General features: G+C 41.1%; 1 protein-coding gene across 17 annotated transcripts in view; it reads right to left on the bottom strand.

Moving 5' to 3' along the window:
• Window positions 1-13,838, bottom strand: part of Macf1 (microtubule actin crosslinking factor 1) — a 341,227-nt gene that overhangs the window by 100,171 nt on the left and 227,218 nt on the right. For 14 of the 17 annotated variants that reach the window (XM_085838977.1, XM_085838973.1, XM_085838974.1 and 11 more), the window contains 9 exons: window positions 13,396-13,629; window positions 10,948-11,097; window positions 8,852-9,085; window positions 7,452-7,676; window positions 6,021-6,539; window positions 5,132-5,308; window positions 4,777-4,900; window positions 2,504-2,712; window positions 1,718-2,035 (listed from right to left, as the gene is read on the bottom strand). In XM_085838977.1, coding sequence (XP_085695103.1) covers window positions 1,718-2,035; window positions 2,504-2,712; window positions 4,777-4,900; window positions 5,132-5,308; window positions 6,021-6,539; window positions 7,452-7,676; window positions 8,852-9,085; window positions 10,948-11,097; window positions 13,396-13,629 — 2,190 coding nt within the window. The remainder of the gene's footprint in view (window positions 1-1,717; window positions 2,036-2,503; window positions 2,713-4,776; window positions 4,901-5,131; window positions 5,309-6,020; window positions 6,540-7,451; window positions 7,677-8,851; window positions 9,086-10,947; window positions 11,098-13,395; window positions 13,630-13,838) is intronic. The other 3 variants (XM_085838982.1, XM_085838988.1, XM_085838983.1) reach the window with 1 other exon arrangement.

The raw sequence follows: 13,838 nt of genomic DNA, 5'->3' as shown, positions 1-13,838 counted from the left end.
TGAACTTGCAAGGATCCTCTTGTCTCTGCCTCCCATAGCCCCACAGGAGCACTGAGTTTGCAGAAGCAAACTTGTGCTCAGCTTTATATATAAAATAAACAATAAAACTTCCATTCTATTGAACGTGTGCTGTGGCAGCGAGAGCAGCACGGTTTCCTAACCCTTACATCTGTGGCAGGATGGCGACATCCCAGCAGCTTATTTACCTTACCTAGTGTCCAAAATGCGGTTTCTAACAGTCCTTCCCTACCAAACAGGGATTCGTGGAGAAAAAGGCAAAAACAAACAAGAAACTGATTTCAGTATGGGAAGAAGGCAATTCCTATATTGATAGAGATTTGTCAAAAGGAACACAGCTTAAAGGGGGTCCTATTGACTGAATTTGGTGAAACTTTCACATGTCACAATAATGATATTGCTCATAATTAAGCTGTCTCTGATATTTTTATAAAGAGATAAAATAATTAGCAACTGGTGAATCTAGGAAAGACTATGCTGTGATATGTTGGGCCATTCCTACTTTACTACAAGTCTAAAATTACTCAAAACAAACAAAAGCATTTAGTAACCAAAACAAAACAGTAACATCCTACTTAGAAAACAGGAAAGAGAACCGTGAGGGGTGCTGGTAAAATGGCCAGCCGGCAGAGGGACTTCCTCCCCAGCCGTGTTCCCTGTGGCTCAGGCACCTGAACACGTGGTTCCCATTTGGTAACACTTGGTTTGGGTAAGTTTAGGAGGTATGGCCTTGTTAACATGAGGAGACACGTCATTGAGGGTCCCCTGTGAGAGCTTACGGCCTCACCCCGCGTCCAGTTCTGTCTCTGCATCATGCTTGTGATTGAGGATGGAAGTTCTGCTATTTGTTGTAGTCGTCATGCCCACTGCTTGCTGTCATCCATCCCTGCACAACAGGCCCTCATCCCCTGAAACCTCACACAGGACACAACAAACTCTTCATTCTATAAGTTGTCTTTGTTATGGTATCTTCTCACAGCAACAGAAAAAGTTTAAAAACCTGATAACCTGTGTTTGCCTCCCTGGGGCCACACGGTGGAAAAAGAGGACTCACACTAGCTCTCCTCTGACCACCCCTCCACTTACAACCTCTTTCCTATGAATGAGATGTATATGGCAATGATGTAGGGATATATGTGAGGTACTACAGATGGGAATGTGGGCTATCTAGACATTCTGGAATTCAAACTGGCCACTCCTTACTCAAGCTAAGTACATACATAATACTAGGACCCAGAATTGTCCTCCTTGGTTTTCATTAGTGGTAGCTGACAATGGTTTTCACCTACCAGCTCTTCCCCTTCTAGATAGATTTTAAGACTATTTCCTAACATCTTTCGAAGTTGGGTATGGGTATTTAAACCTGGCTTTGACTAACGAAATGTAAATGGCTATGCCATACATTCTTATAGAAGAAACCCCTCTTACAGAAGAAAATATCAGCACACATGTCAGGGTGAAGTCGCTATCAGCCTGTACGTGGCTACACTGAGTGGAATGGACCTGTTCATCTCACATTAACCTTATATACCAGAAGAGAAGAAGAAATCCACATTGTTGTTACAAGATGGGGGGTCATAGTTCTAAGATAATGCAGGTCGAGTTTCCAGCATTCCCAACACTGTATGTGCTCAGTAAATACTAATTTTCGTCTTGCCCTACCTTTTATTCTGCTAAGATGACAGGCATGTATCCTCACCTGGATCTGCTGGGAAAAATGTGCAATATCTTGATCTGGCTGGTTCCCAGAGGCCAGCAGTCGACTTTTGTTTTCCATGAAGTGCTGCAGCTTGTTGGAGAGCTGCTCAAACATCTCAGCCTGGGGCAGGAGCTTCTTTAGGTTGCTCTCCTTTTCTTGCTGCTGGAGCTGGAGCTGTTGGAAGCGCTGGCTCAGCTCTGCCAGTTTGCCCTGCAGCACTGAGGCTGAGTTGCTGTCAGCTGTCTCCATGAATCGAGTGACCATGTCATGGGTGGCTTCCAAGCTGCTCTTTTGTCTAGCAATGTCTTGCTTCAGTTTCTGTTATCAAGAGCAAGTCTGTCAGTTGGGGTTTATTTATGCTAGTAGATCTGAGCCATCTACTAACTTTGTAATAACTCCATGCTCAAGGAGATTGGAGGACTGTGACTGAACCTGAAGAATGGTACATCCTTTATTTCTCTATTCACTTCACCAAATTATTTTGCTCCCAACACTTTTCCTTGGATTCAACAGTGGTTTGGAAATTAGGGAGAAAATTTTTTCTTTTTTATAGTGTTGAATATTGAACTCAGGATCTTCCCATGTTAATAAGCACGCATTCTATTACTGAGTTACATTCTCAGCCCCAGTAGCAGAATGGCTACATAGATCAGTCATCATCTTCAAGCCTTATTACAAGATTCTTGGGCAGAAACTATTCTCTTCTGCTCCTTTCTCAGAGTAATATTACTACAGAAATGGCAAACTCATCTCCTAGTGTAACTCTCAGGAGTAAGGTTCTCTTACCATGTTGTTGGCCAAGGCTTCTTGGATGACTCCTGATGAGAGTGATGCCACCTGATCCCTTTCTAGGTTTTGTTCAACTTCCCTTATGGACTGCAGCAGGCTCTCCATACTTTCCTGAACACTCTGAGACTGAGCAATTGCCTTCTGCAGCAAAGCAGACCGCTCAGCTAAGCTACAAGAGAGGTTCTGGAAGCGGCTGGATATGGAATCTGGAAAATCAAGGCCATGAGAAAAAACACGGGATGCTATTTTTATAAAATATGTTTAAGAATAAAAAGATGAGTATGGTAGGATATGCCTGTAATCCTGGTAATTGAGGAGGTTGAGACAGATGAACGTTGAGGTCAGCCATATCTACATAGTGAATTCAAGGCTAGCCCACAATACATACATAGAACATTTCTGGTCCCCCCTAAAATAAACAAATTAAGAAATAAAGAAATATAGAGACAGACAGACAGACAGACAGATAGTAGTCAAAATAGTCTACACTTTTAATTCTAGCACTAGGGATTAAGAAGCAAGGGGTCTCTGTAAATATGAGGTCCCCTGGTATATATAGTGAGTTCCAGGAAAGCCAGGGCTACAGAGTGAGACCCTGAGTCAAATAAAAACAAAACAAAAACTCAAACAAACAAAATACTCAGAAAGTGGTATTTAAATTGTATATATTAATTAAAAATAATTAACATCAAAACAAATGGAATATTTTTGAACTATATTAGTAAAGTAGCCAAATTCAATTAATTAGTAATTTGGCATTTAATAAGAACCAGAAATTATGCAACATGCCAAGGACTAAAGATAATTAAGATAAAGTCTCTGGTCTTAACAAAATTAAGGTTGCAAATCAGTATAGGCAGAGGAAAACATAACATAACTGTATAAAAGCCCTGAGTGCTGTATTCCTACTAAAAGCACGTCCTAGGGAAAGTCAAAATCATTCTTCTTTCTTTCTTTCTTTCTTCCTTTCTTTTGAATGACAGTGTGTAGTCGTTTGATGAGATGTTCCTTCTTAAATCATAAACATTTAAATACTTGGTCCCCATTTGGCAGGATTAAGAGGTGTGGCCTTGTTGGAGAAAGCATGCCACTGAGGGAGGCTTTATTTAAGGCTCCAAAGTATCCTCCCACGCCCAGTGTACTCTCTGTGTGTATCTAGCTTGTGCTTCAAGATGTGAACTCTCTCTCAGCTGTTCCTGGAAACATGCCTTTGCTCTGCCAACATCAACTCTATCCTTCTAGAATAGTAGGCCAGAGTTAAATGTTTTCCTTTATAAGTTGCCTTGGTCATAGTGTTTTATCACAGTAAGTAACTAAGTAAGTAACTAAGACACAGGGTTACTAGTTAGGATTTAACAAAGGCCATAAGCTCTCCAGCCTGTCTCCTTCCCTCTCCCATCCACCTGTTGTAAGTAAATCTGATAAGTTTTTTTTGGTATACAAATTATATTTAAGATACACACATATTATGGAATGACTATATCATGTTAGTAACATAGCTAGCTCACATACTTAGCACTTTTCAAGGTGAGAACATTTAAAAATCCACCCTCTTAGTAATTTTCAAATACATAATGTACTGATTAAAGCCTCTGTACCACTGATGAAATCTTGAAAGATAAATAGGATTTCATCATTCATGGAGAATACAATGAAATAAATGTCAGTTAAGAAACAGGAGAAATATCAAAGGCAGTAAAACTCGGGAATAGCAAGTTTCCTTAGAAAGTGAAAGAAACAGGGTTCAATGACAGCGGATACTGAAAGGGTTAAAGCCATAGAGTGAAAGCCATTGAAAGTGTAGTAACAGAATTCACTGGAAAGTGAGCTATTTCATGACATCTTCTTATACATGTATGTTGCGTGTAGCTTTTGCTACCCCGCCTTGTGTTCTTGGTGGGTCACATGCTTGCACCTGCCTAGGAGTTATCCTGGGTCTGTGGATTGAAGAAACACATGCATACGGACGCACTCACGGGACAGTTATTCTCAAAATGCCTTGGCTAACAACGACTGGGCATACCTAATTTGTCCCCTGCTACACCAGCCATTAGCCAACATCTTTATTGATGGATCAAGAACCAATTTGGGAAGAGGACCTTCAGCATCAGTACGTGCAGATTCCGGATTATATCAGAATCGCCCCCTACAAATGTATGTCTCCTGCCCTTAGCTTAGTGCTCTGGATACCTGGTCATACAGTTTGCTACGTACTACAAAAACAAAGATCACAGTACTCCTAAGGGGAGGAGTACTGTGCTGCTTCGTACCTGTAGTTTCTTGAATAGGCCTACAGTCCAGGGCTGGCTCTCCTTCAATGTCCATTAGGTCATGAGCTGCTTTTTGAAGCTTTTCTACAGGTACTTGGTGCTCAGCCAATTCTTCCTGTAACTGCTGCTTGTCCAAAACAATAGCAAAAAACAAAACAAAACAAACAATAAAAAAAAAAAAAAGAATTTATGAATCTGGTCTTGCCTAAGACATTTCAACTAATGTATTTTTAGTAGTATTTACTTTTATCAGTTCCCTCTAAGCCATGAAATATAAGATCTTCACATACACACACACACACACACACACACACACACACACACACACACACACACAAGGTCTGAATCTGCCTACCTTTGTTGTTGCAAGCTGCTGTTGCAGGACTCCGGGGTCAGAGGCAACTGTGTCTGAGAGAAGCTTCTCCACACTGGCCTCACAAGTCAACACCCAGGCCTGCAGGCTGTCGGCGCTGCTCTGGAATTGCTGATACTGGCCTAGCAACATGCTCAGATGAGAGCCCAATCGTGTACACTAAGCCAAAGAAATAAAGAAGTCAAAGGTAGCAGCTTCCAGAATAGAGTCCAAAGAAAGAGCCTTTCCTAGGTCCTGAGAACTGACTGCAGCTTTACACAATGATTTAACTATCTACAAGCAGGATCACCAGTATTTGTACTGTCTACTTAATCTCACTCATCCCCAGGAAGACTTAATGATTTGGATGACACACCACCAGAGAAATATACAGCAGACTACAGGCAAAAGTAAGGACTTAAAAGTGGAAAAAATGTTCCTTTTGGGAGATTAGACGTTGACAGAAAGATAAAGTGTGGTGTGTAATTCTAAACTTTAGGAAAAATTTTGTTTGTTTATATTTTTTTGTTTTTTTGGATTTTCAGGAAGAAATTGTCTAGGAACAAATTGTCTAAGAAAAAAGGCTGAAGTTGGCTTAAATTTTGCTGTGCTATGTCTCTTATAAGTCTAAGATATTGGAAGATGAGCACTTCTATCTCCATCAATGATGTGACACATATTCCCAACATTAGCAGGACTAGGTGTTAGACCATGGATCCACAGAGTCTGAATTTCTATTTATAGCTGATGAAACCTATTTTCCTTTGGTTCACATACACTGTCTTATGACTCATATTTTGAGCCTAGAAATTACCCATAGTTGTTTGAGGACAGCCATAGTTGTTTCCCTGGAGGTTGATTGGAGGGGGTGAGGATGGGGGTCTTTCCTTACCTTAGAGTGGAGAGTGGTGTATCTTTCTGTTGCATCCTTCAGTTTTTCATTCACTAAGTTTCTGGTAGCTGATGGCTCTTGGCCTTCCTCAAAATTGTTTTCTGTTTCTAAGACTTTCTGTCCTGAGATAGTCACAAATCTCAAGTCTCCTTTGTGGGAAATGACATCCTCAGAGAAGCTTCCTTGCCGCTTTAGCAAGGAGTTCAGAGCTTCAGGACTGCTGCCTCCCTTATGCATACTATCCAGCTCATTCTCAGATTGTTCTAGCCAGTTTTCAAATTCCCTGTGGTCTTGCAGGAAGTTCTGCAGTTCATCTCGTAGAGTCTGCGTCTGCTTCAGCTCTGCCTCTGACCGGGCAAGGGAAGCTGCATACTGCTCCTTCAGCTCACCTAGCTTCTCTCGAAGCTTCTGCTGCTCCTCAGGTGTAAGATTGTGACTGTGTTGGTCCAGGAAGGACTGAGCTGACTGGGTGGCCACAATGAAATTCTGCTGCTGAGACAGCAATTCTTGGTGACGTGCCTGGTAGTAAACAACCCCAAAGACCATTAATAGGAAAACATGAACAATTTGCTTATATTACAACTAGAGGTAGAGATGCTGGAGGTAGAGTGGACAAGGAACTATAGTAAAAATATGGATTTAATATGGCAGGTAAAAGAAATTCATGGACACAACTTCTTAGAAATAAGATGAGTTAATATGGGACAGTGATATATGTAATACATACATACACACACACACCCACACACCCACACCCATACACATATATAGATGTTAACTGAAGATAAATACATACATGGAATTTGTCAATATTAGTAACTCAATTACTACACATGGATAAGGGTACCCAAGAAAAGCATATTGGTTTTTGGGTGTATCTTTGTATATGTGCACATGCACATGTGTATATTCAGGTGCAGCCAGAGATCAATTTTGGGTGCTGTTCCTCATAAACTGTCTATCTAATTTTTTGAGTTACTCTTTCCTTTCTACCTAGAACTAGGCTAAGCTGGCTGGAACCCCAATCCCTCAAGGAGTCTCCTTCTTTATCTGCCCCATGTTAGGATTACCAGCGTGCACCACCATTCCTAACATTTTATCATGGGTTCTGATGATCAAACATGGGCGGGTTCTCATGCTGGTATTGCAAATCGTTTACCAACTGAGCCTCCTTCCCAGGCACAGGAAAGTGTATTATGAGAGATGAGAAGAGGGCTGGGACCTACTAGAAGCATAACAGTATCTCCAAGGCTGAGAAAGGAAAAGAAGGATGATTAGGGTGAAGCAGTGCTCAAGAAGCCAAAGGAGAATGCATTTCAAGAGCTGTCAACAGTGTTCAAGCTGCTGATATACCAAAGACAAACTAAAGCTCTGATTTGTTTTCTAGGTTCCTCTCTACAAGCATGGCAAGAGACAAGGTACCAGCCTTACCTTCATTAGCTCATACTGCCTGTCCAGTGTCTCTGGTACCTGGTTCCCATCTACATGATCATCAGTGGCAGCTAAGGTTTGTTTTTCCAGGCAAGCTCCAGAGAACTGCTCCATTCCTGGAAGGCTAGTCTGTGGCTTTCTCTCAGATGACCCCACAGAAGCCACCCAATCCAAGAGAGCATCGATCTTCCTCTTGTTCTCTGCCAGCTCCGTCGCTGCTTTACTCTGAAATCCAGAGGAATACCAGTGAGAACTCTTAGGCACTCCAGTATGAGAGCACTGGTTCAAAGTCAAAGTGAGAGAAGAGCTTTGTGCTAAAGAAAAACCAACGCTCTAGTCTGGGTGTGAAATATTTTCATACCGAAAAGAATTACGATCTACTAGAATCTGTGAAAATGGTTATTTAAAATAAATTCCAGATTCTTCAATAGCTTACTGCTTAAAGAAAAATAAACAAAAACACCTCAACAAAGCAAACAAAATGAGAAAATGACAGGATTTAGAAAGGCCCCGACAACCCTGCAAGGTTTCCTAACTATGTAGAGGTGATACACTGGAAGAGTGAGATTCACAATAGACACAGCTCTTATCTGGCAGCTCTTCCCTGAAGGGACAACTGACTTCTGTCATCTTTATCTCAGCCAAATGGAATTTGTCTCTCACTAGTTTTTCAAATATTTACTTAAACAAGTTGTGTTGTTTATTCACTTAATTTAATATTCATCTTCAGGTGTTTTACTTTCCCTTTCCATGATGCCTAATCTCTCATTAGTATAGGAGTCCTGGGTTGAAGAAGGAACTCGATTCTACCAGCAGTACTGAATAAAATCCCTTAAGATATCACATTTTTGTTTTGTTTCAGTTTCTCCAAGACCCACACTCCACACTGCAACTGTACAGCTGCCTGGGAAACAAAGCCTAGGACCCCAAATGATGCCCAAATTAGAGATATGTATTTTTAAGACTTATTTATATGAGTATGTTTTTATGTACACTGAAAGAGGAAATCAGATTCTATTACAGATGGTTGTGAGCTACCATGTGGTTGCTGGGAATCGAACTCAGGACTATTGGCAGAACAGCTAGTGCTCTTAATTGCTGAGCCATCTCTCCAGCCCCATAGATATTTTTCTAATACTCATAGGTCACCAATCAATATTGGAGCAAAAAAATCATATCATCATTTCCTTCTTATAACTTATCAAAGCCAAAGTAGAAACTATAAGTAGAGCTAGCAAGTTTTAATTTGGTTTTTGGTAACATACACTTTTTACAAACCACTCCTGACCTGAACTCCTGGATATTTTTTGAGAATGAAAAGACTGACTCCTAAAGACCTCTTCTGTAACTCTAAACACTGCTCCAATGTGTCTTTGGAAAACAAGTAGCAGGCCAGCTACCTTCTCTGTCTCCTGTTGTAAGGCTGATGTCACTGCTTCCTCCAGCTCCTTCTGAGCCGCCCGTGTCCGTTGCTGGAGAACCTCATATTGCTCCTTTGCCTGATGAAGTTTTTCTCGAAGAGCTGTCAGCTCCTGGGGGCTCAGCTTGGTCTGGTTCTCTTCCAGGAACCCTTCAATGTCTTTGACAGCAGTGGCAAATGAGGTGGAATGATTCTCAATGTCACCCTGCAAATCCTTAACAGAGAGAAACAAAGGTGACTGTCTTTACCTTTAGTCCTTTCAGTCTTCTGTAAGGATGACATATATGTATATAACCACTGACATTTTGATGATAATTTACCAAAGAAACAAAAAAACAAGCCTTCAATATTAAGTAGCAAAATTTTTACTTGGCAATAACTTGTCTTCAAAGAGAACTCTTTTCTTTTCTTTGTTTCTTTTTGTTGTTGTTTGTTTGTTTTTCAAGACAGGGTTTTTCTGTGTAGCCTGGCTGCCCTGAAACTAGCTCTTGTAGACCAGGCAGGGCTAGAACTCTGTCTCTGAGTACAAGTGGAAGAAATAAAAGGACAGTATGATTCTAGCAGAATGGAGCCTGCCAGTCTTGGATAGTAGACCAGACAGTCTCCATACTTCTTCATGACCAACTATGATCGAAACTATTAAATAAAAATGTAGTTTTTCACATTTTCTAAGTGCACCATTCTGAATGAAGTGATTGAAACTCATTCCTAGTAGGCATGATGGTAACCCTTTAGTCCTAACACTCAGGAGGCAGAGATGCTCAAGTTCATGAGTTCAAGGCTAGTTAGGTCTACATAGTAAATTCTAGGCCAGCCAAGGCTCCTGTCTAAAAAGAGAGGGGTGGGATGGGGTGAAGGGAGACTCAGCAGTTAAGAGAATTTCTCCTTGGCGAAGACCTGGACTCAGTTCCTAGTATGCACATGGCAGTTCACAACCATGCATAACTGCAGTTCCAGAGGACCTGCACCTGACGTCTGTGGAGAACCTGACACCTCCACAGGCACTGCACACATGTGGTCATATATGTACACCTATACAGGCAACATATATAATAAACCCATATACAGTTAAAAAAAAAATCAATTCTTTAATCCCAGCACTCGGGAGGCAGAGGCAGGCGGATTTCTGAATTCGAGGCCAACCTGGTCTACAGAGTGAGTTCCAGGACAGCCAGGGCTACACAGAGAAACCCTGTCTCACAAAACCTAAAAAAAAAAAAAAAAATCAATTCATCTTGCTCTACTCAGTCTGAGATGTGAAGAGCTTCTCTGTCTAGTGCATCCAAGCTGTATGTACATGGTACTTGCCAATTAGTCACACACAGAGCACACAGGGTCATCTGTCATGCTATTATGACATTTATATGCCAAGAATCATCATTTCATAACAATGGCACCAAAGTGATGATTTTATTACAGTATATTGTAATAACTGTTCTAATTTTAGTTCTGGATCTATCTTTCATTGTGCCTAATTTATAAATTAAACTGCATTATCCATATGTTCAAGAACAACATATATAGTGTTCACTCACTTCTGCTTTCGGGAACTGAATGGGAGGCTTGGAAAGTACTCACTCCTTTGTTTAGGGTTTAGTGGACGGGGAGACTATTCTCCTGGTTATCATCTTTGCTCCCTAATGTGGCCTACAAATCCAGGATGATAAGAGCAACATTCATATCTCTGATCTCCACTTTCTCTAATCTTCCTCTTGTTCTTTGAAGCCCAGCAGAAGGGGCCTCCTTTCAGTTCTCGACTACGTTATGCTCAGTTCCCCTCCTACCTTAAGACTGAAACAGAGTTCCTGCCTGGTACACTTTCTACCTGCTACACCTTCATGTACTAACCCCGGCTTTACACACCACTTCTCAGTTTATCTGACACTCTTTAAAGTCAACTTTACCTTTCTGTATGTAATGGTTATAATCTGTCTACTGGTCTTTCTCTTCTGTCAAACTGTGCACTTTATGAAAGCAATAATGTCTGTTTACCACTGGTATTGCCACTAAGCACTGTAAAAGAGCCTTGGCAAACACTTGCTGAAGGGATGACGAGACAGCTTAATTCACACTGACCTTCAAGTCACTTTGGTTCTGCTGCAGAGCAGAGAGCTCTTGCCGAGAGGCTCCGCCCTGGTGCCTCTCCAGTGCTCTTTCTGCCTGTCCCACCCAGTTGCAAAGATCCTCCAGCTTCTTATGGCAGGTGTCTTGTTGTTTCTGCAGAGTCTAATTAAAATGCAGAGGAGTCAAGAAATAATTAACTCTCATCTTACAAATACAAGTTAATTTCCTGAAATGTAAACTATGACAATTATACATCAAAGATGAAAACGTTGGTGAAAAATTGGAATAGAAAAAGGCACAGAAATCACATTCCGGAAGCCCCCCTCATCTGGGCAGCCTGCTATGTGGGTGCGCAGCTGGAATGACAGTCAGAGAGTCACAGAGAGGTGCTCCTAGGTCAGGGTTAAGTCTGGAAGCTTCTGTGAAGACTGCTGTTACCATCTTTGGAATGGACAACAATGAAACTACATGACAGTGGTGATGATGATAAATTTGTCTCTCTGAGAAGTTCTTCCTTTGAAACAAGAGGATTTGCTGTACACATTAAGTAAGAAATGTGGAAAAGTAGAAGAATTGGAACAAAAAACTCCAAGAGTCTGGTTAATTGATTAGCCAAATGAACTTCTTAATAATTGAACTGACTTAATAAATCAAATGCCTCATAACTACAGAAGAACCATTAAATAGAATGATTACATGGCAGGCTTGAGGAGTGGGAGTTGGCTATTTTGAGGAGAAAACAGTCCAAGAATAGCAACTGTCTCAATCTTTTGGGTGTCTACACTAATACCACTAGAAAAGTCAGGGCCAGAGGGGGCGGGGGGATATGTTTCCATGCCTGATCCTTTCCCCATCCGTCACGTCAGTTCCATAACACTAAAGCACCTGACTGAGCAACAATTGAGCATGATGTGTTCTCCTGACCATCCTTCTAAAGACAGTTTCTACCAGGTTGCCTTCCGATGGCATTCTGATCTCAGTCACCTGCACTTACAAACAGGTACCCATGCTGGCCCTCACTCCCCCTTTTTATGAAAAACAGAAGGGCACTGGAAGAGAGCTCCTAAGAGCTCTTCAGCTGTGAAACAGGATCTTCATGGGTTAGGATGAGTGCAGACTGAATCTGAAAAAAGCAAAGCAAACAAGTTAACGCACACACACACTCAGAGCAAATACAGAGAGAGGCAGAGCATTCCTGACAAGGTTAATGCACACTGTGAATTAATCCCATGTTCAGAATGTTCACATGCAATTCTATTACCTGCTGCAAGTAAGTCAAGGTGGCTCAGACCAATCTGCTTTATTAATTTTCTACATGATATACTACACTATATACAGGGCTAGGTAAGAGCATTGCACAAGTTCAGGAATGGAAAGAAACCTGAAATATTTCATCAGGATTCATTTCAATTTCAACACAGTTGAAATAACTAGACAGTAGCAGGGGATGGAAGGCATGGACTAGCTTAGTTTTCTTTAAATTTGACTCAAAAGCTCAACTATACTTTGTATAATACAGGAGCCCTTGAGACAGATTTCCTGTGGATCGTGACAATGCTATCTTTTGCTGTACACCACTGTATTCAGTGGTAGAGATGACAAAAGCATTACTCAAGACAGCCTATTGCTATCATGTTACTAGACACTAAATTATGTTGAATCTAAGTTTGTGACATGAGACTTATGGTAAGAATTGGTATGAGAGTCAAATATATATAAGAAGAGAAAAGAAACATCAACCCTGCTTTTGTACATTGTCTTCCACTGTGAAAAACTGAGCACTTCAGCATGTAGAAAAGTGCAAGAAAAGAATAACTTAAGTATTCCCAAGACAAGAGTAAGACATGGTTGCTCATGCCTTTAATTAGAGCATGTGGGCAGAGGCAGGTGGATCGCTGTGAGCTCAAGGCCAGCCTGTTCTACACAGAGTCAGCCTGCACTGCACAGTGAAACACTGTCTGAAAAACAAAACAACAAAAAATAACTAAATTATTTTCATTCAATTTTTTTGTCAGCTGTTTGTAGACTGTCAGGGAGTCTTATTATGAGTTACTTTAAAAGCCATTTAATAAAACAGATTTTTCAGAGCCACTCTTATCAGTGTTGAGAGTATCAAGGTGCTCCTCTCAGGCTCAAATGATGCTGGGAAAGCAATAGGACGGACGGGCCAGCTACAATTTTACAGGAAAAGTTGAGACAATGGGACATAGTAAGAATGTCTCACTAAAATGAAAACACTTGCACATGCAATCACACACAAACATATATTCTCTCATACACATAAAACAAGAAAAAGCTAGAACAGCTCTCTCAGACCAGACCACATTGGCCTGTGTGACATGAAATTTTGAAGTTGGTAAAGCCAGGTTCCTGGAATCATGATAGTTGGAGTCAGGCCAGGAAAACCCTAGAAGACACCCCCAAAAGACAAACTGAGCTCAGTTGCTGGGTCAGTCTGACCTTGACCTGAACTTCTTGCTGGACTTGCTGAAGATGGCCCTGCACCACATCTTTCTGAGCTGCAGTGTGTTCCACAAGGCCCTGAAAGGACCTCTGTAATTCACTCAGAAACTGCAGCATCTCCTGATTCTGCTGAAGAGACAGATCCTGTGGGTGATCAGATATAAAGAGCTGAATATCCAAAGCAAGGGCATCCAGCTGAGATTTCCTTTCAGCCATAGATTGTTTCATATCCTAAGGCAAATGGGGAGAGAAAAACAAACACCTTTCATTTCTCTAGTCATGGAAAAGCTATTGTTTTTGAGAATTAAAGGTTAATATCCTATATTTTATAATTGGTTATAAAAAATGAACACTGCCAGTTTCATTTTTTTTTAATTCTTTGCAAAATCCCAAAACAAGACACTAATTGCAAATATGCTTCCACTGGGCCTTTACACTGC

This window comes from Mus caroli, unplaced genomic scaffold (assembly GCF_978045245.1).
Source record: "Mus caroli unplaced genomic scaffold, Mus_caroli_1 scaffold_6, whole genome shotgun sequence".
Taxonomy (NCBI): Eukaryota; Metazoa; Chordata; class Mammalia; order Rodentia; family Muridae; genus Mus; species Mus caroli.
The sequence above is the reverse complement of the archived record's forward strand: the minus strand, read 5'-3'. Positions and strand labels throughout refer to the sequence as shown.